General features: G+C 43.6%; 1 protein-coding gene across 2 annotated transcripts in view; it reads left to right on the top strand.

Moving 5' to 3' along the window:
* The window catches only part of GSDME (gasdermin E), a 102763-nt gene that overhangs the window by 47662 nt on the left and 28638 nt on the right, over positions 1-26463 (top strand). The window contains exons 6-10 of one of the 2 annotated variants that reach the window (XM_030857368.2): positions 6081-6245; positions 8205-8332; positions 9047-9242; positions 19764-19837; positions 23096-23348. In XM_030857368.2, the coding sequence (XP_030713228.1) occupies positions 6081-6245; positions 8205-8332; positions 9047-9242; positions 19764-19837; positions 23096-23326 (794 nt within the window). In that variant the 3' untranslated portion in view covers positions 23327-23348. Of the gene's footprint in view, positions 1-6080; positions 6246-8204; positions 8333-9046; positions 9243-19763; positions 19838-23095; positions 25427-26463 lie in introns of those variants that run through there. The other variant, XM_060304527.1, reaches the window with a different exon arrangement.

Consider the following 26463-nt stretch of genomic DNA (forward strand, 5'->3'; position numbering starts at 1 on the left):
TCATCTTACCTCCCGTCCCCTGTAGGGAGCCCACAGAGCTGCATTTGACCTTGCTGTCTGATCAGCAGTGTGTTCAAAGCCGGGAGGTCACTGCATCACTTGAAGAAAATAGGGTTTTACAGTTGGTGTGGCTTGTCTTAGATACTCACGGCTCTTCCCTCACACTCTTCCCAGGAAAAGGTTGTGTCAAACCCAAGGAAAGTGTCTGACTGCTTTTTGGGGACATGAATTAATATATGCAACATCATAAATTAACTTTTTAAGGTATGATCACATTGTCGTGGTTATGCTTATGAAAAGCGTCATCTTAGTTTTTAGAGATTTACAGTGAACTCTTCACAGATGAAATGGAAATATGTCTGTGGTACACCTGTCTTCCGGGAGTCAGCCTTCTGCTCACTCGGCCACGCGAGGTACCACCGTTCATCTACAACCGTGGGCGCTCGGAATGCTGACTGTCCTATGGGACAGTGGACAAGCCCGCGGATGTGTAAGGGACGTGAAGGGCAATCACTGACGCTCCCTCTTTCGTTTCGCATGTAGAGCAGCCTGTGTTTCGGGGGGGAGACAAGAAGCAAAGGTGCCAGTTGTAGGAAGTTGGTCTAGGGGTGGGCCAGGGACGCATGGGATACCAGGAATACGAAGAATCGCGACCAGCAAGCATCCTTTAGGTCTAAGCTTCCAAATTTGTGTCATCCTGGGCACGATGATGATTCTTTCTCTTTGAAAGACTATCCGTCCACTGAACAAACTGCCTATTAGATGATTAAGTTGCCCCCCCAGCTTTTGTCATCAGCGTGTGATAAGCTGTGTGACCACGTGGGCATGTGTGACTCCAGCCCAGGCTGCTGAGGCCTTGGTTATCCTGTCCAGATGGATTGGTGGTGGAGGTGTTGCTTTCGTCAGGCTCTTTGGAAGCTTGGCCCGCACCGAGGATGCCCATGAGTGCTCTGAGGACCCTTTGGCGGCTGGGGGCCAGGCTGGGGCTGCCATTCCAGGCTTTGGGGCCCCCGGGAGCCCCTCCCTGTTTCTCCGAGGAGGTGGAGGTGCTCTGCCCTGCATGCAGCTCTGTTGGGGCACCTGTCGCTCCCACAGGGGGCGTCTGTTTTCTCAGATGGGGTTGGAAAGACAAAGCCTGCCTGGCGAGGCTCTCCTGTTTGCATTTCAGTTTCAAGCCTTCTATCTTGACTTGCTTCTGCTGTCTTGACAATAAACTCTTTGTGCTGCTGAGCAGAGGTGCCCTGGGGAGTCCTCAGGGTTCCTCTGGCTCTCTGCCCACATCCTGGCCTAGGAAGCCCTTTCCTTTGCCCTCTCCTGCTGCTGCCTGCCCTGCCCGTGCAGCTTGGTGGTCAGGCCCTTGTTCGTGTGACACACTGCCTGATTCTTAAGCCAGTTCTGCTGCTTTTTCCCATCTCTTTTCTGTTGCTCTTCCTGCAGAACGTTCTGATCCGGCTTCATAAACAGCCCTACAGGGGCTGGAAGGGCCCTTAAGAGGCTGCTCGATCTCTCCTCCCACCTTCTGGGTGGGAGTACAGTTGACGAGGATCCTGGCTGTCTTCTGAAACTTCGAGAGGAGGCCACTCCCTCCGTGTCCCTTGGGGGAGGCATCTGTGAGCCCGTCCTTGACGAGGGGTTCGCTCAGCCACGATCCCTCCCTTTGCCAACAGATCCCCCCCCCACACCTCTTATGGCCAATCAGAAACATCATGTTATTGTCTTGAACTTTAGCCTTTGCTCTGTAGAATTAGGCATTTACCAGTGTCCTTTCAGCACGAACTTCTGATTGGGCACCTGTGGACGTGAACCTGTGCTTCCCACCCTCCCGGGTCTGTGCACTTCTCTGCAGGTCCAGAGGCCGACACTGACACCCCCCGCCTCGTTCCCATCACAGACTCTTAATTGGCTCCTCTGCTTTGAATCTTTCCCATCCTAACAGTGTAGCTGATGTGATTATTTAAAAATACACATTTGGGGCTTCCCTGGTGGCGCAGTGGTTGAGAGTCCGCCTGCCGATGCAGGGGACACGGGTTCGTGCCCCGGTCCGGGAAGATCCCACATGCCGCAGAGTGGCTGGGCCCGTGAGCCATGGCCGCTGAGCCTGCGCGTCCGGAGCCTGTGCTCCGCGGCGGGAGAGGCCACAGCAGTGAGAGGCCCGTGTACCGCAAAAAAAAAAATACACATTTGGTCACTTCACTCACCTGCTCAAACACCCTTCTGAGGCTCCCTTTGTCCCAAGATAAAGTCTGCCCTTCCAGGCACGTCGTGTCCAGCCTTGCTTCTCATCACCAGCGCCTCCCAACGTAGTGACACAGCCAGCGTTAACCCACCGCCTGGGAACCCTCCACTCGCTTATCGTGAGCCTCTGGAGTGTGCGCCCTGCCTCTTGGCCCAGCTAATTCCTACCAGGCTTTTGGGGGCTACTTAGACACTGCTTCGTCCAAGAATCCTTTTCTGCTTCTTTCTCCACACCTGCCACTCTGCCATTCAGTGACCTGTCCGCCTCTTCCACTCATATCACACTTACTGTCAAGGCCTAGGTTGTGGTCCTGTTGAATCTCTGGCTCCTTGCAGTGCCTGATGCTGCAAAGAGTGAAGGAGTTGGCAGTGCCTTCAGGGGGGCTGTGCATATGTGTAAAGGAAGAGTGGTGCTGGGGTCTTGGACTCCCAGAATATGGTTGGGGGGCCCCACAGGGCTGTTGGCAGGATTTGAGGCTGTGTTAATGGTCATGGTCCTCGTCCTTGGGGAGCTTTCCCTGGGGGTCAGTTCACGCTTATCCACCTCGGTGCCTGGTGCATAGGGTGGAGCGAGCCGGGGGCATCCTGGATGACTAGGAGTGTGGGTGGGTCGTCGGTTGAGTAAACGAAAGCTTGTTTTCTTTGTCTTTAGACAGCCGTCCTGTCTTTATGATGTCATCAGTGTCCACAGCAATTGAAAACACGTGCTAATACCCATGCGTTTCACATGTCATGCAAGTACTAGGCTCAGCCACATTCTCATTCCATAGCCTGTACACAAATTATTGAATAGAAGCATAAAATGAACCCTCATTCTTTTTTAAACATTTTTATTGGAGTAGAGTTGATTTACAATGTTGTGTTAGTTTCAGGTGTACAGCAAAGTGATTCAGTTATACATATATCCACTCTTTTAAATTCTTTTCCCATATAGGTCATTACAGAGTACTGAGTAGAGTTCCCTGTGCTATACAGCAGGTCCTTATTAGCTGTCTATTTTATATATAGTAGTGTGTATATGTTAGCGCCAGTCTCCCAGTTTATCCCTCCCCTCTTTCCCCCTGGTAACCATAAGATTGTTTTCTACATCTCTAACTCTATTTCAGTTTTGTAATCTTTCTAGATTCCACATATAAGCAATATCATACGATATTTGTTCTGTGACTTACTTCACTCAGTATGACAATCTCTAGGTCCATCCATGTTGCTGCAAATGGTATTATTTCATTATTTTTTATGGCTGAGTTATATTGCATTGTATATGTGTACCACATCTTCTTTATCCATTCCTCTGTTGATGGGCATTTAGGTTGCTTCCACATCTTGGCTATTGTAAGTAGTGCTGCAGTGAACATTGGAGTGCATGTATCTCTTTGATTTATGGTTTTCTCTGGGTGTATGCCCAGAAGTGCGATTGCTGGATCATATGGTAGTTCTATTTTTAGTTTTCTAAGGAACATCCATACTGTTCTCCATAGTGGCTGTATCAATTTACATTCCCACCAACAGTGCAAGAGGGTTCCCTTTGCTCCATACCCTCTCAGAATTTATTTTTGTAGATTTTTTGATGATGGCCATTCTGACTGGTGTGAGGTGATGCCTCATTGTAGTTTTGATTTGCATTTCTCTAATAATTAGCAATATTGAGCATCTTTTCTTGTGTTTTTTGGCCATCTGTCTTTGGAGAAATGTCTGTTTAGTTCTAATGCCTAGTTTTTGATTGGATTGTTTTGTTGTTGAGTTGTATGAGCTATTTGTGTATTTTGGAGATTAATCCCTTGTTGGTCGCTTCATTTGCAAATATTTTCTCCCATCCTGGCGTTGTCTTTTCCTTTTGTTTATGGTTTCCTTTGCTGTGCAAAAGCTTTTGAGTTTAATTAGGTGCCATTTGTTTTCTTTTTGTTTTTATTTTCATTACTGTAGGAGGTGGGTCAGGAGAACCCTCATTCTTTTTTTTTTTTAACATCTTTATTGGAGTATAATTGCTTTACAATGGTATGTTAGTTTCTGCTTTATAACAAAGTGAATCAGTTATACATATACATATGTTCCCATATCTCTTCCCTCTTGCATCTCCCTCCCTCCCACCCTCCCTATCCCACCCCTCCAGGGGGTCACAAAGCACCGAGCTGATCTCCCTGTGCTATGCGGCTGCTTCCCACTAGCTATCTACCTTATGTTTGGTAGTGTATATATGTCCATGTCTCTCTCTCGCTTTGTCACAGCTTACCCTTCCCCCTCCCCATATCCTCAAGTCCATTCTCTAGTAGGTCTGCGTCTTTATTCCTGTCTTACCCCTAGGTTCTTCATGACATTTTTTTTTCTTAAATTCCATATATGTGTTAGCATACGGTATTTGTCTTTCTCTTTCTGACTTACTTCACTCTGTATGAAAGACTCTAGGTCTATCCACCTCATTACAAATAGCTCAATTTCGTTTCTTTTTATGGCTGAGTAATATTCCATTGTATATATGTGCCACATCTTCTTTATTCATTCATCCGATGATGGACACTTAGGTTGTTTCCATCTCCGGGCTATTGTAAATAGAGCTGCAATGAACATTTTGGTACATGACTCTTTTTGAATTACGGTTTTCTCAGGTTATGTCCAGTAGTGGGATTGCTGGGTCATATGGTAGTTCTGTTTGTAGTTTTTTAAGGAACCTCCATACTGTTCTCCACAGTGGCTGTATCAATTTACACTCCCTCCAACAGTGCAAGAGGGAGAACCCTCATTCTTGAGTTCACACAATTTTTACTTAGCAAGGACACACGGTTGCATTTTTTTTTTTTTTTTTTTTGCAGTACGCGGGCCTCTCACTGCTGTGGCCTCTCCCATTGCGGAGCACAGGCTCCGGACGCACAGGCTCAGCGGCCATGGCTCACTGGCCCAGCCGCTCCGCGGCATGTGGGATCTTCCCGGACCAGGGCACCAACCCGTGTCCCCTGCATCGGCAGGCAGACTCTCAACCACCGCGCCACTAGGGAAGCCCCACACTGTTGCATTTTTACCTACAACTTAGTTACTTTAGTTGGGCCCTCAAATACGGAAATATTTAAGGGGCATTTCTTTTTATAATTTTTAAAAACTTTTTATTATGGAAAATTACACACATGTTCAGAACTACAGATAGTAATATAGTGAACCCCATGTACCTACCATCCAGCTTCAATAACTAGGGCAGTGCATGTTTCATCTATAACTTTCCCACCTCTCTCCACCCCTAGTCAATTGTTTTGAAGCAAATTGTAGGCATTATATTATTTTGTCTATAACTATTGAAATATCTCTAAAAGATAAGACTTTAAAAAAAAAGACTAGTCTCTTCATACAGATTCATATAGAATATATTCTTTTGTGTATGGATTTTCCTCTCAACACGTTTATAAGGTTCGTTCATATAATTGCAGAAAATAGTTTATTAACGAATAACTGACTCTCCAAGAGCCACGTAACCACTTGTGCACCTAAATATATTGTCAATAATTCTGTATCAGTTTAGTCAAATCAGATTTATCAATCAAATTCCAATTTTCTCAGTTAAATATGGTGGGTTGTTTGTTGGAGTTGGTTTGTTCCAGTCAGGCTAAGGAAGTACTTCTGATGTTTGAAAGGTTGCTTCCTGCCTGTTCACGAGAACCTTATGTTAAGAACAACCATTTCTCCTGTATTTGTAGGAAGTGGCTGAGTTTTGGTCAAATAGCATAAGTGTAGGAAGCGGGTGTATGAGGAAGAGGGTGGACACGTCCCCCTGCCCTGCTTGATTTAGGTAAAGCCAGGTCTGGGATGTGCCAACAAGGCTGACCCTAATGCCTAGCTTGTCCTTTTCCCCCACATTACAGAATTCTGCCTCCTGCAAGGGAAGCACGGGGGCTTCGAGCACGAGAGGAGAAGTGACTCTGCCTTCCTGGACCTCCTGCCCTTACGAGAGTTTGCGTTCTGGGACACGCCAGATGCTGGGCAAGGGCTGCCTGCCTCGGATGGGCCACTGAGTGTTTTAAAACAAGGTATTGCCAGCAGGCTGGGGCATGGTGAGCTGCTGGGTAATTGAGTGCCGTACCCCAGGAGGGGATGCGCCCTTCAGAAGCGGTGACTCCTTAGTGACTTCATGGAAAACATTTGAGGACAGACAGGACGGTGCCTGAATCAGTTCTAGTTCACTCATCAGGACTCACCCTGGTCAGATCTTAGGGAACCTCAGGTCTTGGATGGCCTGTTTTAAGGAAGGGGTAGGAGGCTGAGGAGGGGAAGAGTTACGGGCCTAACATTTTCTTTCATCTGAACCACAGGAGTCTTGCTGACTACCAGGAAGAGCTAGTCAGCAGCAAGGAGAGAGAACCCAAGTTTTGCACTTGTTTCATTTATTCCAGGCTTCATTGCCGAGACAGGCAGCGCTTCGTTAGCTTCGCAAAATGCTCTCTTGGAGGCCCTTATCCACGTGGCCTGAAGCCGTGAGATGCCAAGGCATCCAGCGAGGAGGAGGGCGGTACCTGTGACTTGCCTGCAGCAGTTCCTTTCGCTCCCCACAGCATTTTGTGTTTTTTAAAAAAGTTTCTTGTAGGGGGTAGGGCAGGAATTAGTAGGAGTGCAGTATATAGTGGAAGAGGAGATGGGCAAGGAAAAAGAGAAAGCGAATAATTAAGAGCTTAGGGAAAAAGAGCTAGAACCAGCTCAGAATATCTCTGGCTTGGAGGGTTAGAGGAGAGACTCATCAGTGGGGCTTCAACGAGTCCCAAACCAGAATATAGATGCTTTTGTTTCTGTAGCAAAAATATCAATGTTGACAGAATTGGCAGTGAAGGTCCAATCTTAAGGCTTTCCCATCTCATGCAGGGCTGCAGGCCCCCTCACGGTAATTGGGTGTGATTTTCAGCTGCCACTTAAGCGATGTCAGTGTCACGGGTTAGAATCACATCAGCAGTGGTGCTACAGCCTTGAACTGCACTACAGGAAGTGACACGACAGGCTGAGCTTTCTTACAATTTCCTTACCCACCAGTCCACCCTGTCAGTTGGTCATTCCAGTCAGCCTGGCATGGAGAGGGGAGGCTGGGTAGTTTAGGCAGGAGTAGGGTGGGCACCCGGCTCTGTGCACGTGGACCCTAGACCAGCCAGGACGGCCCTTCTCTCCAGGCTGGGGCTGGCGAGGAACTAATTGTGTTTACAGAGCAGTTTTTGAGTATAACTGTTGTCTGGAATTTGACATCAGCAGAGGGTGCATTTATGTATTGGTCTGCATCCCTGTATAGGAAAGCTTTGGTTTATCAAATCTCGTTTTTAAATTCCCACTGGGCTTAAGTCACTAGAAACTTTTGACTGTCTGAAAACGGAAGATTTTAAGGGGAGCGGCTCAAGCATCCTGAAGAGGACGTTAGTAATCCAGCTGGGATTCTAACCCATTCTCCAGGACGGGTGAAGAAGAATGGAGAAAGTGGAATATCTGTGTTTGCCCAGTGAAAACTGTGCCAGCCCCTTGAAAAGCATGCATTTAATATTAAAGGATACAAAATCTGTAGTGTATTAGAAAGATATGAAAAAGAATGTATTTTGGAATTTGCACGATGACTCTGAAGGTTTGTAAAAGTCCTGATGTTCAGTAATTCAGCCTCGATAATTTAATAATTTTAAATGACTTTTCCAGAAAATAACTGATTAGACTTAATGTTTAGTGAGTCAGCAGGAAACTAAAGTCTGAAACAAAACCCGGCTTCCCTCTTCTCTGTTTTTTTGTCTCTTTCTGTCTCCCCTCCCTCTCTTCCCTTCCCTCCTTCTTTCTTCCTTTAGTAGTTTGACTGGTTAGTAAAAAACATGCAGGGTGGTATTTAACGCGTCCTTTATTTCTGAGTTCCAAGACTGCAGCTGGAAGTGTTTATGAAAGAACAGAGGACAATTAGCTATAAAAAGCAAGTTACTGGTCCTCCTTCTGAGATAAGTCACGAGACTGGGTATGTTCTGCTGCTTTCACAGCCCCTCTGTTCTTGGAGAGGAATTTCCATCCCTTTGTGGAGCTGCCAGAGCAGCAACAGAGAGCTCTGAATGACGTCCTCCAGGCGGTCCTGTTTGATGAAGAATTACTCTTGGTTCTGGAGCAAGTGGTAAGACCGGAGACATCTCAAGGTAGTGTCTTCGCATGGTTTTCTGGAGATGTGGATGGGCTAGATCTCTTGGGATAAGGCCTTGAGCTGGGATAAAATGGTGTTTAAAATTTCCCCACCTCCTTTTAACCCTAAAGCTTCTTTTTTTTCTTATTCCCAGGTCCTTAGTTTTCTAACTGCAGAAAGGTAGTCGATGTGAATAGAAGGGTGTATTAGTTTCCTAGGGCTGCTGTAACAAATGACCACAAACTCCAATTTACTCTCTTACAATTCTGGAGGCCACAAGTCTAAAGTCAAGGTGTCATTAGGGCCATGCTTCCCCACAGGCTCTAGGAGAGAATCCTTTTTTGCCTCCTCCAGCTTCTGGTGGCTCCTGGCATTCCTTGGCTTGTGGCCACATTGCTCAAATCTCTACTCTGTCTTCACATGGCCATCTACTTTCCTGTCTCTTAAAGGACACCCACCATTGGATTCAGGGCCCACCCCAATCCAGGATGATCTCGAGATCCCTACCTAAATTACATCTGCAAGGATGCCAGATAAGGTCTCATTCTGAAGCTCCAGGTGGACCTATATTTGGAGGACCACTCTCCATCTCACTACAAGGCTTGTGTGTCATGGGGCAGAGGCCTATGTTGTGCCCAGCTTGGCCTGTGGCTTTACTAGATCTGTCTCTCTTCTCTTCCCTGCCCCCCGCCCCATCTCTCCCTACAGTGTGAGGACATAGTCAGCAGCCTGTCACCCTCATTGGCGGTGCTGGGGAAGCTGAAGCCTTCACAGCAGCGGGACCTCGTGGCCTTCCTGCGGCTAGTGGGGTACAGTGTGCAGGGCGAGTGTCCAGGCCCAGAGGATGTGGTCCACAACCAGAAACTCCTTTCTACGGCCTACTTCTTGGTCAGTGCGCTAGCAGGTATGGAAAAAAAAAGGGGGAAGAAATGCTGTTGCCTTGAAATTACTTTGCTTACTTTGTGGACGATTTGGTACATAAGGTTCCCTCCCTTTCAAGCGGTGCAGGGATGATAGGCAGTGGAAGACTGAGGAAGTTAACAGGATTGCCGTGAAGTCACGGACTTGAGTATGAAGGAGGCCTGTCTGCTGCCAGCCTCCTCCAGTGTCTTGGAGAGAGGGCTTCCCTTTCCTCCCCCAGCGAGGGCTGTCTGTGGGCACACGCCCCCACCAACACAGGAAATCAGTTTCCCCAGACACAGCCGGTGATGCACACTCGTTGCCTGGCAACGCTGAGTGGCAGTGGCTTGCATTTGGCACCTGCTCTCTCCCCCAGTGTCTCGTTCCTTCTGATCCTCTTGTTCCTCTTTGCAAACTTACGGCTCTACCCCAAGTGCAGCATTGTGGCCATTAGGGCAGGGAGGCTGCAGAAAGCATCCCAATGCACTAGGTTGCTGGGCCCAGCAGCTCCACAACTTCCACATGCATCCTGGCCATCCAATTATTATTGAGCAGTGGACGCCGCCCTGACACTTCTTTGCCAGCTCCCATCCGGAACGCACCTTGCCAGAGGGTCTGTGGTACCACAAGGTGGTCATCCTGTATGAGGAAGCTGGGCTTTCACTTCCTTCTCAGAAAGGCAAAACCTGGCAAGGCAGCCCAGTCTTAGTCCCCACAACTTCCCTTCAAGGTGACGTTAGTCAGGGCACTGGGCTCCTGATACATTCAGAGTTCCTCCCCAGCACCACCACAGGGGAACAAAGGCCCAGGAGTCTCCAGTCTTTAAACAATTAATCAGAGCAAATGCCTCTCCCAGCTCCATATGCCAATGAATGTACGCTCTATGCCTTATTCCAAGTCATGGGTAAACATTTTGACTGGGATAGGACATAAGACAGAGCCCTGTGGAACTCCACTGGAGACCTTTTCCCAGTGTTAATTGGTATATCAGAGAGTTTAATTACTGGCATTCTATCAGGAGCTAATCTACAGGCCAGAGTTCTCTAGCTTGCGAGAAGCCCTTTCTTCACATACCCTATTACTTACTGAAATTTTTTTTAAACATCTTTATTGGAGTATAATTGCTTTACAATGGTGTGTTAGTTTCTGCTTTATAACAGTGAATCAGTTATACATATACATATGTTCCCATATCTCTTCCCTCTTGCGTCTCCCTCCCTCCCACCCTCCCTATCCCACCCCTCTAGGTGGTCACAAAGCACTGAGCTGATCTCCCTGTGCTATGCAGCTACTTCCCACTAGCTATCTATTTTAATCTCAATAGGCTGGACGATTGATGTCAAATATGTAACACATGGCCAACACTGTGAATGCACCACAGTCCCCTTTTTCCTGAGCCTGGACACAGCCTCAAATTCTCTGCAGCCTTGCACACAGGCAGCCACTTGGGGTTGGCACATAACGTGAGACTTAACCTGCTGTGTCTGAGCTGGAAGCTCAGGGATAGTGAGATGTTTAAGTGCAGCTGAAAATATCTGCAGCCTGTTTCTAAACCAACGGTGCTCTTCTGCATTTTTCTGAACTGAGATCTCATTTATGTGTTGGTCACTGTGGAGGTCAGATTGGTGTAAGCTCTTTCACTAATGCTCTTGTTTATTCTTGGCCCTTCTGAGTTGACCTTTTCCTCCTACAACAGTCTTCTCTTCTCAGAATCTGGGAAAGGTGCTAGAACAGGAAATGGCCCCTTTTTGAGGCCTGTTTCCAGCTTTCTAAGTAATAACACTAGTTTTTTCTATAGCGTTTACTTTTTTAGAAAAACAACTGAGATATAATTGACACGTATATACATTAATTTCAGGTGTACAACAAAATGATTCGATATTTGTATATATGTCTCATTAACTATGTATGCATCACCATACATAGTTAAAAGTTTTCATCACAAGAAAAATAAACTTTATAAGATTTACTCTTAGCAACTCTCAAATATACAGTATTGTTAACTCTAGTCACCATCCTGCACATTACATACCCGTGACTTATTTTATAGCTGGAAGTCTGTACTTTTTAACCGTCTTCACCCATTTTACCCACCCATATACATTTTACCCACCCCCACACACACCCCTCCCAATCTGCTCTATGAGCCCTTTTTTATTTTAAGACTCCGTATATAAGTGAGATCATACGTTGTCTTTCTCTGTCTGACTTATCTCACTTAGCATAATGTTCTCAAGGTCCATCCATGGTGTCACAAATGGCAAGATTTCTTTTTTTAACTGATTAATAATATTCCTCTGTGTGTGTACCACATATTCTTTATCCATTCATCCATTGGTGGACACTTAGGTTGCTTCCCTATCTTAGCTTTTGTAAGTAATGCTGCAGTGAACATGGGGGTGCATCTTTTCAAGTCAGTGTTTTCGTTTTCTTTGGATAAATACCTAGGAGTGGAATTGCTGGATCCAATTATGGTAGTAAGACTTAATTTTTTGAGTAGCCTTAAAAAATTCTCACCAACAGTGCACAAGCGTTCCCTTTTTTCACATCCTTGCCAACACTTGTTATTTCCTGTCTTTTTGATAATAGCCATCCTAACAGATGTGAGGTCATACCTCAGTGTAGTTTTGATTTTAATTTCCCTGATGATGAGTGATGTTGAGTACCTTTTCATGTACCTATTAGCCATCTGTGTGTCTTCTTTGGAAAACTGTCTATTCAGATGTTCTGCCCTTTTTTAAAAAATTTTTAAAATTTATTATTTATTCATTTATTTTTGGCTGCGTTGGGTCTTCATTGCTGCACGCAGGCTTTCTCTAGCTGTGGCGAGTGGGCTTCTCATTGCAGTGGTTTCTCTTGTCGTGGAACACGGGCTCTAGGGTGTGCAGACTTCAGTAGTTGTGGCACACGGGCTCAGTAGTTGTGGCACACGGGCTCAGTAGTTGTGGCGCATGGGCTTAGCTGCTCCGTGACATGTGGGATCTTCCTGGACCAGAGCTCGAACCCGTGTCCCCTGCACTGGCAGGCAGATTCTACTGTGCTGCCAGGGAAGCCCCTTCTGCCCATTTTTAAATTGGATTTTTTTTTTGCTATTGAGTTGTATGAGTTCTTTATATGTTTTGGATATTAACCCCTTATCAGATATATGATTTGCAAGTATTTCTTTCCCCATCAATAGGCTGCCTTTTCATTTTGTTGATGATTTCCTTTGCTGTGCAGATCTTTAGTTTGATGTAGTTTCACTTGTTTATTTTTGCTTTTGTTGCCATTGCCTTTGGTATGAAATCCAAAAAAATCATTGCCAAGACTGATGTCAAGGAGCTTATTTACTGCCTATGTTTTCTTCTAATTTTATGGTTTCAGGTCTTATGTTTAAATCTTTGATCCATTTTGAGTTAGTTTTTCTGTATGGTGTAAGATAGTGGTCCCGTTTTCCCAGCACCATTTATTGAAGACTGTTCTTTCTCCATTGTACATTCTTGGCTCCTTTGTTGTATATTAACTGACAATATATGCATGGGATTATTTCTGGGCCCTCTATTTTGTTCCACTGATCGATGTGTCTGTTTCTATGCCAATACAATACTATTTTGATTAATGTAGCTTTATAATATAATTTGAAATCAGGGCGTGTGATATCTCCAGCTTTGTTCTTCTTTCTCAAGATTGCTTTGGCTCTTCAGAATCTTTTATAGTTTTAAACAAATTTTATAATTGTTTGTTCTATTTCTGTGAAAAATGCCATTGGAATTCTGATAGCGGTTGCACTGAATCTGTAGCTTGGGTAGTATGAACATTGTAGCAGTATTCTCCCAATTCATGAACATGAAATATCTTTCCAGTTATTTGTGTCTTCTTCAACTTCTTTCATCAGTGTCCTATAGTTTTCAGTGTACGGGTCTTTTACCTCTACGGTTAAATTGATTCCAAGGTATTTTATTCTTTTTGATGCAGTTGTAAATCGGATTGTTTTCTTAATTTCCTTTTCTGATAGTCTGTTATTAGTATATAGAAATGCAACAGATTTTTGTATTTTGATTTTGATACTGCAACTTTACTGACTTTATTCGTGCTAACAGTTTTTTGTTATTTAGGGTTTTTTCTATATATAATATCATGTCATGTGCAAATAGGGATAGCTTTACTTCTTCCTTTCCGATTTGGATGCCTTTTGTTTCCTCTTCTTGCTTAACTGTTCTGGCCAGGACTTCCAATACTATGTTGAATAAAAGTGGTGAGTGGGCTTCCTTGTCTTGTTTCTGACCTTAGAGGAAAAGCTTTCAGTTTTTTACCACTGAGTATGATGTTAGCTGTGGACTTGTCATATCTGACCTTTATTATGTTGAGATATGTTCCCTCTTTACCCACTTTGTTGAGAGTTTTTATCATAAATGGATGATGAGTTTTGTCAAGTGCTTTTTCTGTGTTTATTGAGATGATCATACGATTTTTATCCTTCCTTTTGTTAATATGGTGTATCACATTGATTTGCAGATGTTGAACTGTCCTTGCATCTCTGGACTAAAATCCCATTTGATCATGATGTATGATTCTTTTAATGTATTGTTGAATTTGGTTTGCTAATATTTTGTTGAGGATTTTTGCATCTACGTTCATCAGGGATGTTGGTCTGTAATTTTCTTGTGGTGTCCTTGTCTGATTTTGGTATCAGGGTAATGCTGGCCTCATTATAAAATAAGTTTGGAAGTGTTCCTTCCTCTTATTTTTTGGAAGAATTTGAGAAGGATTGGTTTCAATTCTTTAAATGTATGCAGAATTCACCAGTGAAGCCATCCTGGTCCTTGACTTTCGTTTGTTGGGAGATTTTTGATTACTGATTCAGTCTACTTAGAAAATCCGAAAAGACTGATTACTACTATTTCTTCCTGATTCAGTCCTGGCGGATTGTATGCTTCTAGGAATTTATTAATTTCTTCTAGGTTGTCCAATGTTTTGGTATATAATTATTCATAGTACCCTCCTATGATCTCTTGTATTTCTGGGGTATCAGTTGTAACATCTCCACTTTCATTTCTGATTTTTTAATTTTTTTTTAACATATTTATTGGAGTATAATTGCTTTACAATGTTGTTAGTTTCTGCTCTATAACAAAGTGAATCAGCTATATGTACACATATATCCCCATATCCCCTCCCTCTTGCATCTCCCTCCCACCCTCCCTATCCCACCCCTCTAGGTGGTCACAAAGCACTGAGCTGATCTCCCTGTGCTATGCGGCTGCTTCCCACTAGCTATCTGTTTTACATTCTTTTTTTTCTTGGCAAGTCTAGCTAAAGGTTTGTTAGTTTTCTTTATCTTTTCAAAGAACCAGCTATTAGTTTCATTGATTTTTTTTCTCTTATCAGTCTGCATTTCATTTAATTTCCACTCTGATCTTTATTATTTCCTTCCTTCTACTAACTCTGGGTTTCATTTGTTCTGTTTTTTTGAGGTATAAAGTTAGGTTGTTTGAGATTTTTCTTATTTCCTAAGGTAGCCATTTATTGCTGTGAGCTTTCCTCTTAGAACTGGCTTTGCTACATCCCATACATTTTGATATGTTGTATTTCCATTTTCATTTGTCTAAAGGTATTTTTGATTTTCCTATTGATTTCTTCTTTGACATATTGTTCAGTAGCACATTGTTTAATCTCCACATATTTTGACTTTTCCAGTTTTCTTGTAATTGATTTCTACTTTTATACCATTGTGGTTGGGAAAAATGCTTGATACGATTTCAGTCTTCTTATATTTATTAAGACTTGTTTTGTGGCCTGTAAAATATGACCTATCCTGGAGAATGTTCCATGTGTGCTTGAGAAGAATGTATGCTCTTTTCCTTTTGTATGGAATGTGCTCCATATATCTGTTAAATCCATCTGATCTAATGTGTCATTTAAGGCCACTATTTCTTAATGGTTTTCTCTCTGGATGATCTATCCATTGATCAAAGTGGAGTATTAAAGTCCCCTACTCTTATTGCATTGCTATTTCTCTTTTTAGGTCTGTTATATTTTCTTTATATATTTAGGTGCTCTTATGTTGGGTGCATAAATATTTAAAAGTGTTATATCCTCTTGTTGGATTGACCCCTTTATCATTATGTAATGCCCTTCTTTGTCTATTACAGTCTTAATTTTAAGTCTATTTACTGCAGATATAAAGAAAGCCTATATAACCCTAGCTTTCTTTTGGTTTCTGTTTGCATGAAATATGTTTCCATCCCTTCATTTTCAGTCTGTGTATGTCCTTGCATCTGAAATGAGTCTCCTATAGGCAACATAATGGTCTTTTTAAAAAAAAAAAATTTATCCATTCAGCTACTCCATCTTTTGACTGGAGAACTTAGTCCAATTACATTTAAAGTTATTACTGATAGATATGTACTTATTGCCATTTTATTAATTACTCTGTGGCTCTTTGGTAGTTCTTTGTTCCTTTCTTCTCTTGCTCTCCTCCTTTGTGATTTGATGATTTTCTCTAGTGGTATGCTTAGATTGCTTTCTCTTTACTCTTTTGTGTATCTGCTATAGGCTTTTAATTTGTGGTTACCATGAGGACTACATACCAACTTAAAATAGACGGTTATAAATACCTGTTGGTAACAACTTAAGTTTGAACGCATTCTAAGGCTCTACTTTTTTACTCTCCCCCTCCTGCCATTTTATGGTTTTGATGTCACAAATTATATCTTTTTATCTTGCATATCCCTTAACAAATTATTGTAGTTATAGTTATTTTTTTACTAGTTTTGTCTTTTAATCTCGTACTAGTTTTGTGATTAATCTACCCTTACAACGTTATTCTGAAGTTTACTATATATTTACCTTTACCAGTGAGATTTATATTTTCATATGTTTTCCTATTACTACTCTTTCATTTCAGCTTAAACAAGTTCCTTTTACATTTCTTGTAAGGCTCGTCTAGTGGTGATGAATTCCTTCAGCTTTTGCTTGTCTGGAAAATTCTCTCCCCTACAATTCTGAATGACAACTTTGTCAGGTAGTCTTGGTTGCAAGTTTTTTTCGTTCGGTACTTTCACTGTATCATACCACTCCCTTCTCGGCTGCAAAGTTTCTGCTGAGAAATCTAATCTGCTGATAGCCATGTAGGTGGGGTTCCCTTGTGTGTAACAAGTTGTTTTTCTCTTGCTGCTTTTAAGATTCTCTCCTTGTCTTTAACTTTTGACATTTTAATGTGTTGTGGTGTGGGTCTCTTTGGGTTCCTCTTACTTGGAACCTCCAGTCTGGGTTTCCTGGGTCTGAGTGTCTGTTTCCTTCCCCAGGTTAGGGAAGTTTTCAGCCCCTTTCTCTCTCCTTCTGGGATCCCTATAGTGCAAATGTTGGTCTGCTTGATGTTGTAGCATAGTTTCTTAAGCTGTGTTCACTTTTTTTTCACTTTTTTCTTTTTGCTGCTCTGATTGGGTGAGTTTCATTGCCTTGTCTTTGAATTCAATGATCATCTGCTTCATCTAGTCTGTGGTTGAACCCCTCTAGTGTCTGTTTTGGTTCATTTATTGTATTCTTCATCTCTGTGACTTCTATTTGGTCCTTTCCTATATTTTCTCTTTCTTTGTTGAAGTTCTCACTGTGTTCATCCATTCTTCCCCCAAGCTTATTAAGCATTTTTAACTCTTTAGCAGGCAAATAAATCACTTATATGCTTTTCATTCAGGACCTTTTCTGAGCTTTTATCTTGTTCCTCTGTGTGGAACATATTTCTCTGTTTCTTCATTTTCCTTGACACTCTGTGTTTGTTTCCATGCAGAAGGTAGTCTCCTCGCACGTGAGGGAGTGGTCTCATGTAAGAGAGGACTTTATTCAACCTCACCGTAGCTCTTTGTTGTCTCTCAAACCTTTGTGATTGTCCAAGCAGCCTGTTTTTAGTGGCTCCCAATAGTTGAGGGTTGGTCAACACCTGTCAGTGCCCCAAAGAGGATCTCAGTCAGCACCTAGATTTAGGCTGATTACAAGCCAGACCTTCAGGCAGCAGCTTTTAAAGTATACAAGTATATACAGACCACAGTGTAAATCCTGCTAGCCAGTAGAGCCAGGTGACCTAGAAGTGTCACTGGGTGGCAGTCACAGAAATCACAAGCCAGACGATTGTATAAGCTCCTTTCCAGGAGATACCAGCAACCTGGAATGAGGCAGATGGAGAGCACAAAGGTAGCATCCATTGGCCTCTGTTCCGAGAGCAGACCCCTAGACGTATGTCAAACCAGAAGCTTGCCCCTCAGGCCGAGCAACTGGGCCTCTTTCACAGAAGGACTAGGGGTGTGTTTCAGTTTGCTGTCTGACAGTGCTTTGGGGGTGGTAGCTGGCCAAGAACAGTCTGATTGTTACAGTCCCGAGGGACCCAGGAATGCAAGCCCTGCTGGCCATGAGAGCCAGACGATCAAGGGGCGTTTCCTAGGTGGCAGCCACAAAAACAAGGGCACCAGAGATGTGTCATAGCCCTTCTCTGGGAAATATTGGTGCTTTGAAGTGTGGCAGAGGGAGGGTGCAAAGATGGTGTCTGATGGCCTCGGTCCCCAGAGAGTACACCAGCAGGTCCCTAGGTGCGTGTTAAATTACATGCCTACCCCCAGGCCGATGCTTTATGATAACAAATAAGCCTCTTTCATAGAGAGTGTGGGGGTTTCTCAAACAGCTGCTTCTGTGCTGGGTCCTAGGGGTGGGTAAGTCCTGTGCAAGCCCTTTAAGAATGATTTCTCAGTTCACTATAGGCATATGGGTTTGTTTTCCTTGTTCACCTGATGTATGGGAGTTGCTCAGGTAGTTTGGGGTTTCTTCAGAGGAAACTGTCCCATATGTTGCTGTAGATTCAGTTTGTCTGTGGAGGGAGGTGAGTTCCGGATCTTCTTATGGTGCCATCTTGAACCGCCCTCCCCGTTTGTTTAAAGCACTTCAGTCTCAGCATCTAGCCCATCTCCTGGAACACTTCCCCTACTATTTCGTGACCTTAAGCATGAACTTCCCAGGTTTCATTTGTAAAATAGTTAGAATATGAAAGATCAAAAGAAATCATTTCAATTCCAGAAACAATGAAGAAGCCTCTACTGTGTTTTAGGCACTGCTAGATGCTGAGGTAGGAGGAAATCATCATTCCCACCCTCAAGGGAACTACAGTCAAGCAGTGAAATTAGGTGGTAAGCACTGTAAAGCAGAGCTGTGTCCCTAGCACCATGCTCAAGGTCGTGAGTGACCACTGAGTAACACGGAAGTAAAGTATTTCTAAGAATAAGGGATGAAGGGATGATGACGATTACATGGGACTTGGGAGTCACCTGAGCAGTGAGGAATGGACACATGAACGGGTGAGATGACTTGTGATGGTAGCTCAGCCAGGACATCCTGTCCCAGGGGGCTTTGTCCCGGCCCTTCACAGCCCTGTGGCTCTTTCCACAAGGCCCCATACCTTTACCATCTTCATCTTCCTGATTTGGGAGCCGGGCCTCCTTGAGGATCTGTTGAAAACGGTGGGGACACTCTGGAGACAAAAGCACATTTAAACGCCATTTAGGGAGTTCTCTGGCAGGCTCGGACCTCGGGGCTGCCCCATGCCCCTAACAGCCTTCTGCTCTTGGGAGAAGGCTGTGTTTCGTTGTGCTCTGTTGGGCCACAGCCTCAGCGACACACTGCCATTTATATAAATAAGGCTTCTAATTAGTGCAGGAGATGGGGGTGTTCATGAGTGTTCCCTGCGCCAGATGATGGAGCAGACGATCCTTTTCTCTTTTGCCTTTTCAGTGCAAAGGTTGTATCCCAAGGGATTGGGTCCTTTTAGCAACTGCATCTGTTCTACCTTGGGAGGTATTTAAAACTGGTTTTGACTAACACTGATCTGGATTTCCTTTTCCTGGGGCTTGGCAGGACCCTTCTGCGGCAGCCCCCAGCCTTATACAGCTCTGTGCCAATGCTCTCTGCCACTGGTACCCTTGTGTTGAGCTAGCTGTGGGCCAGGGGGCCCTGCACAGTCCTGGGCTCAAGAGGTCTGCTGTGCCACCCCTTGACTAGACCACATTGTATCTTTCTCCCCCAAATGATTAGTGACCTAGGTATAACCCTTTATAGTTTACATAGTTCTCTGACATAGGCAGAAAAAAAGAAAATCTATAGTATGCAAATGAGGAACCTTGCTGAGAGAGGTATACCCAAGGTCGCTCCCAAATATTTAGTGGCGCTCAAACATAGCTCTTCTGTCACCAAACCCCAGGTTCTTTCTACTTTTCTATGCTGATTCACTTTTCCCTGAGTCTGTACCGTTCTTTCTGATTGGCCAATTGCATGTAAGAAATATCCTCTGGTGAACACAGAGCTAGTTACCTGGTCCCTACATCTATTTTCTAAAAGGCCTTTGCTGCCAGTTTAGCCCCATTCATTCATTTATTCTACAATTACTGAGCATATCCTCTGCCTGACTGGTAGAGGATATATAAATTAGGTACAGCTCGGGGGCTGGCTCTGTTTCCATGGGTGCTTTTTGATGGTGACTGATTTTTTTTTTTTTTTCCTCCTGCAGAAATGCCAGATAACGCAGCAGGTCTGCTGGGCACTTGTTGTAAGCTCCAGATTATTCCTACACTGTGCCATCTGGTAAGAACCTCCCAGAGAGGACCTGGGGATGGGCAGGAACAGGGAAGTGATGAGGAGATGGACACCTAACAGCTGATAAAACTCGCTAGGCTTTCTCATCCACAACAGCCCTTCAAAATAGGTTAAAACAGGTATTATTAATCTCTCTCTTTTTTACACCCTGCCCACGTCACACACCCCATAGGAAGGCTAAGGCTCAGAGGGAAAGGAGTTATTTGAAGAACTTGCTAGCAGGGCTAGGACTCAAACCTTATATTTATACTCCAAATCTCATGATTTTTGCATTTTTTTGGAGAGAATTTTGGCCAGTGTTGCAGGGAAGGGGCCTGACACCACATTATTTGCAATGGCAGTTCTGTGGCTGGACCAGTTCGATTCACCTCTGCATCAAATTCAACAGGGGAGGTATTCAAGAGGACTGCTTTGTCTCAGGGAGACATTTCATTTTCTCCTAGGAATATCATTAGCTTCATGCCCTCAGGAAATGCCATGGCAAGAGCAAAAGCTAGGTAATGATGAGCTTAGCCCTGAAAGTCAAGGTTAAGCTTTTCCTTTTTAAATTACAAACTGGGTCATCAATAGAAGGGACCATCAGTAGGCTGGGGCAGCTCCTCTGTTGTAGCTTCTGCAGGTGTTGCTCAGCCTAGGGCAGAGAAGCAGAGGATACCCGGCTATGTTATTTTGAGGCCTGCTTACTAAGGGCTGAGGCCAGCATGCTATGTAGACCCAAAGGACCAAAGCTCAGAGCTCTGCTCCCAGATCTGGGAAGCAGGTATTGGGGTAGACTGCCTAGATAGGACCCTGCAGTTTGTTGTGCATCTACTCTGGGAACTTTGAGCACTGTGGTTATGCCTTTGGTACTTCTTGGCGTAGCAAAGACATCCAGAGACTGCAGCAAGGCTTCATTCCAAGGAGCAGTTTAGATGTCATTCACAACCGAAAGCAGATTCTACCTGTGCAGAGGAATGCTGTGTTCTTGTACTTTGACCACAAAAACTGAACTACTTGAAAATGAGCCAGCATGCCACCGTGGTGCGGCCAGCTGAGGGTAAAGGCTGATGGCGCAGTTTGGTTATGGAAACAATATGTATCATTATCTAATTGTCTGCAATGACAGTAACTCTGCTTTCTAGCTTAGCTCCCTTTTGCAGCAACTAAGTATTTAGCATTTCCCAAGTCAGCCCTCACCGTGTATTTACCAAGTCATTAACTGCATTCAGGAAGTATATAAAAAAGAAAATACTGCCGAGACTGCATTAGCTAACTCCCTCCCTCTCCCAACCAGCTCACAGTTAGTTGTCATCTTCCCTGCAGGTCTGCTCTAGGATTTGATCTTTGGGTTGCTTCCAAGTTCTGCTCTGTTGGTGTTCTGGGAGTAGCCATTAGGACGCACTTGGAGTCCCAGCACAGCTGGTATTCTACCTTGGTGCAAAACTACCCACCCACAGAGTCATCTCTTTGCCTTTGTGGGCTGCTCAACATAAAGAAGTAATTTTTCTTTATGCGAAGACACTCAGGAAGGTCTTTAATCTCCCCTAGAGCTCATAACAACGTTTGTTAGGACCGCAAGGCTCCTGCCTCCTGAAGGAATCTGGGTATCTTATGTTTCCTATAGGTATTTACTTACAGCAGGGTACAGAAATCTCCTTGCATGCCTGTCTTGTCTGGTGGCCAGAGTAACTTTGAGAGGCTTGCTGAAGGGCTTTTGAAAGAACCGCGTCAGATACACTAACAAACACATTTGCGAACTGGTGAAAGAGCTGGTGAGAAAGTGAGAATCATCTGGAGGGAATGTTAATTTCACACATTTCCCCGCCCCCCCCCCTTTGGGTGACTGTAATCTCTCTTATACTGAGAAGTGCCTCTGGGCACTTGGGGTTGGCAGATGTTCAGAGAAGAAGGCAGGATGTTGCTGGGTGCTTCTCCACCAGACCCAGGACACAGCCCACTGTGCTGCATCAGTGGAGCTCACTCTTAAATCACCGGATGTGGTGCTCATGCTTAAAGAAGCAGGCCAGATCCACTCCCTAAAGCATCAGCTACAATTTACAGTCTAGGCCACGTGGTAACGGGAAACCTGTGGTTACACTGTGTGAGTTGCATTGGGTGAATCTACAAGGTGTAGATTTGTAAGGCTGATTTTGATAACAGACACACAAGTCCCTTTATATGCAAATGAGTGCTGCCCTTCAGCCCCTGGGGCAAGTTGCTTATTACTTTTAGTAAGAAAGATTATTATCAGTGCTCAGAACATGTCTGGAATTCTTTTGGATTCCCTTCAGATTCAGTTAAAATTCATGCATACCTTTATAAGGCTTCATTTTTTATTTTAAATTTTACTTTCTACATTATTAATCTGATCTGGTTCTGAGTGCCTGTGTAAAATTCAAATCTACTGGCAAATTTGTAATTACTAAAGATAAAAACAACTGTGCAGAGGCACCGCTCAAGACCCTAAAAGCAAAGTTTCACAGGTTCTGAGCAGTTGCAACTAGAGCAGTGTTTGTTTGATGTGACCTCTCTGAAGAACTAACGTTCAACTGAGGGTCGATGTTCTAGGCAGGGTATGAGGTAAGCACAATGGACCAGGTCCCTGCTCTCCTGGGCAGCTTAGGTTTTAATAAACAGAGTAAACAGGGAATGTCAGGAAGATAATTTCAGATACAGCAAGCATATGAAGACAATAAAATAATAGTGGCTGGGATATGGGGGTAGCGAGTGGCTCAATGGAGAGAGGATTAGGAAAGGCCCTTCTGATGTGGCATTTCAACGAACAGCTCAGAGATGAGAAGGAAAGTTCTGTGGGGAACTCTGGAGGAAGGATGTCGCAGGTGGAAGGAAGAGCTTAAGGCAAGAAGCATCACTAAATAAACCATGGTACCTGCCTTTGAGGAGTTCATGCAAACATGTAAGACATTCTAATAAATAGGTGAATTAAAATTAAAAAAAACAAACCGTACATACTGTGTGTATAAGAAAGTTATATGCTGACCTTTCTAATCTACTGGAGTTGTTGGATCCAGTAGAAGACAGAGTTCAGAGAGTAGGGATTGGGTCAGAGGACTCCAGGCGAAGTGGAGGTCCTGGCCTGGGCCAAATATATCCTGTTACAGCCTAAGGGTTTTCCCTGCTCTATTTGGGGAATGTAAACAACTTAATTTTTCCCCCATAATTAGTTAAAAGTGCTAACATTATTAGCCAATGATGTGGATTTTCTATAACCTTTTCTGATGGATTTGTTTACATGTGTCATTTCAGCTCCGTGCTCTGTCTGATGATGGTGTGTCTGATCTTGAAGACCCAGTCTTGGCTCCACTGAAAGATACAGAAAGGTTTGGGATCGTGCAGCGTCTGTTTGCCTCAGCTGACATTAACCTGGAGAGACTGCAACCTTCTGTGAAAGTTACCACCCCGAAGGACCCTAACGTTTTCCCACTGATTCTTTATATAAGCCTGAATGGACTGTGTGCTTTGGGCAGAGCACAGTAACAGTGTCATATGTGGATTACAGGTACACCTTATTTTATTGCACTTTGCAGATAATGCATTTTTTTTTTTTTACAAATTGAAGGTCTGTGACAACCCTGAGTCGAGCAAGTCTGTCGGTGCCATTTTTCCAACAGCATTTGCTCACTGTTGTCCCTGTGTCACATTTTGGTAATTCTCCCAGTATTTCAGACTTTTTCATTATTATTATATTTGTCATGGTGATCTTTGATGATACTACTGCAAAAAGATTACAACTCGGCTCAGATGATGGTTAGCATTTTTTAGCAATAAAGTATTTTAAAATTAAGGTATATATATTGTTTAGACATAATGCTATTGTACACATACCAGACTATAAGATAGTATAAACATAAGTTTTATAGGCACTGGAAAACCAACAAATTTGTGTGACTCGCTTTACTGCAGTGGTCTGCAGCCAAGTCCACAGGATCTCTGAGGTCTGCCTCTATGTGTTATCAGCCAAGCCTGGCTATTTCTCAGCATCATTAAGATACTGCCTTTGGGGCTTAGATCACCATGTTAAAGGTTGATCGAAAGGCTGATCTAGGAGATGAACTTACGGAACAGTTTAATAAGTGGTGACTTTTTGCATATGAATCGCCTCAAATTTAGCCACCAGGTACTCTGTGTACAGTGTCTTTTTCACAGGAGATCCTCTTGTGCTGGTAACCCAGTGTCCGAGTTAGACCCCAGCACATAAAGAGCTGGAGGAGAGTTGAGAATTGTAAGCCAGAGTACATTCAGATCTTTTCTCTGCAGAAAAATGGGTCCATCTAGTTCCCACTTCCTGTTGAAAACAGATGAGGCTGATGCTTTGATCCAAAAATTTGTGAATGCTGTGGGGAGGAATTTTTCTTCATAGAAGGCTCCATTTTGAATGTGCCGTATGCTATGCAGTGACTGATTAATTGAAAAACGAACTGTAAATGCCACTAGAGTACAGAGGTTATTGTTTAGCAGAAGACTCTAACAGCAGGACACTGTTCCTTAGGGTCAAGCTCTATCCCTTTTGACTTTGCCGTGCTTTGATGAATGTACCAGTCCTAGGTCTAGAGCAATGTGTGGATTTCCCATGCGTTCTGGATGTTGAATTTGTAAAATACTACATTTTGTATCAAAGGAAACTTTGAATTGTATATATTTCTCTTCTTCATTCTGCTTTCATATCCTTCTGCTTTCATATCCTTCTCCTATTAATAGCCTGAACTGTCTCTTGAGTGCTCCTGATGCCACTGGGGCTCTGAAGCCACTTCTGCTTTCCCTTAGCAAGAAGCTGCTGAGACCTACTGCTAGAATTTCTTACTTTAAGAGCAGGAGGGCAAGCAGTTGTTAGAAACATTCTGTGTTACTCAGTACCTGTTTTTCACCTCAGCATCACTTACTTATTCCCTTTCTGCACTTGAGATTTTAATGAATGTTTAATAAGGAAGAAATGAAAATAACCCTTTCATGACCTCTATTAAAATAAGACAAAATTATGCAAATACTTATGATATATAAAAGAAGGACACAGAGTGGCGGCAACAACGTAGAAAATAAGCACCTTATTCACAAATTGGAAAGAACATTCAAAAGTCAAGATAGTTGTGTTAAGATGGTGGTACTATACATGCCTCTTGTCTGGTTTTCTGAAATAAGTATAAAGAACATACTGCAGAGAGAATGTGTGATATGAATCTACTTGTGTGAAAAACAGATATACATGTATCACAATGCATGGGAACCCTCATTTAAGAGTTTACAGGAAAGGATTTAGAGGTTGGGGCGCAAGAGGCACTGGGGGGAGTGGTTCACCCTTCTCTTCCTGTTACAATTTTGTACGTCTTAAAAATAACAACAAAAAACCCAAAACATCAAAAACTAAAGATAGGCTTAAGACAGAAAGAAAAGATGCCATCATCTAAGCAAGTGCTGGAAGTTTGGGTTACAGCAACTAAGGCAATCTGTCTAAGACTGGCCAGTTATCTTGCTGGACTGTGTTTTAGACATTAGCTGTTGAAAAAGATATAGCCAGAAGCAGCCGCATTGCACAGAGAGATGAACTCGGTGCTTTGTGTCCACCTAGAGGGGTGGGATAGGGAGGGTAGAAGGGAGACGCAAGAGGGAAGGGATATGGAGAGATATACATATAGCTGATTCACTTTGTTATAAAGCAGAAACTAACACACCATTGTAAAGCAATTATACTCCAATAAAGATATTGGAAAAAAAGAAAAAGATACAGCCTTATGCTGCTACAGCAGACCCCCACTGGGATCTGGTGGGTGAGGTAGTAAGCAGTGCTGGACTCCAGTGAGGGTGAGACTGGGCCTCCAAAAGGTTCTTCTAACTAACTAGTTTCCTCATCATTAAATATTAATTTTAAATGTATGTTTATTTACTGCTTGAGATCCAGAACCATACTTCTTTCAATAATTAGATTTGGAAACAAGTTCTAGTATCCCAGAACACCTAGAAAACAGCAAGTAAATACAGTAGTATTTCCTAGAACAGAACCACCACCTTAACGCTGATGTTTCCACAACCACTTTTGTTTCATAAATGGATATAGGAAGAAATGCTGACATGATTAGCTCGTGTGGTGTGGCCTGATAAGGGACCCTAAAATGTGTTCATGACCTAATAAATCCCTAGAACCTGGCAAACGGAGACTTCACAGGTGTTTTTAGGTTGTGGACCTTGAGATGGACAGATTATTCTGGATTATCTGGGTGGAGCCTTAAAAGAAAGAAGGCAGAAGGGTCAGTGAGAGAGGGATTTGGCCAAAGAAAATGCAGGAAAGAGGAGGCATGAGAAGAATTCACTGCTGTCACTGGCTCTCAGGACAGAGGGGGCCAGGTCAAGGACAAGAGAGCAGTCAGTCAGCCAGCCAGCAAGGAAGGGGACTTCGGTTCTACAACTGCATGGAACTGGAGTCCAACAACAACATGCAAGAGCCTGGACGCAGATTCTCCTCCAGACCTGCAGGTAAGAGCCAGGGCAGGGCCTGGGAGACAACTTCACTTTAGCCTGGTGAAACTTGTGTTGGACTTCAGACCTACAGAACTGAGATGATAAGTTTGTATTTTAAGCTGCTAAGTTTGTGGTAATTTGTTACTGCAGTGATAGAAAACTAA

Source organism: Globicephala melas, chromosome 9 (genome assembly GCF_963455315.2).
Source record: "Globicephala melas chromosome 9, mGloMel1.2, whole genome shotgun sequence".
NCBI classification, from domain to species: domain Eukaryota; kingdom Metazoa; phylum Chordata; class Mammalia; order Artiodactyla; family Delphinidae; genus Globicephala; species Globicephala melas.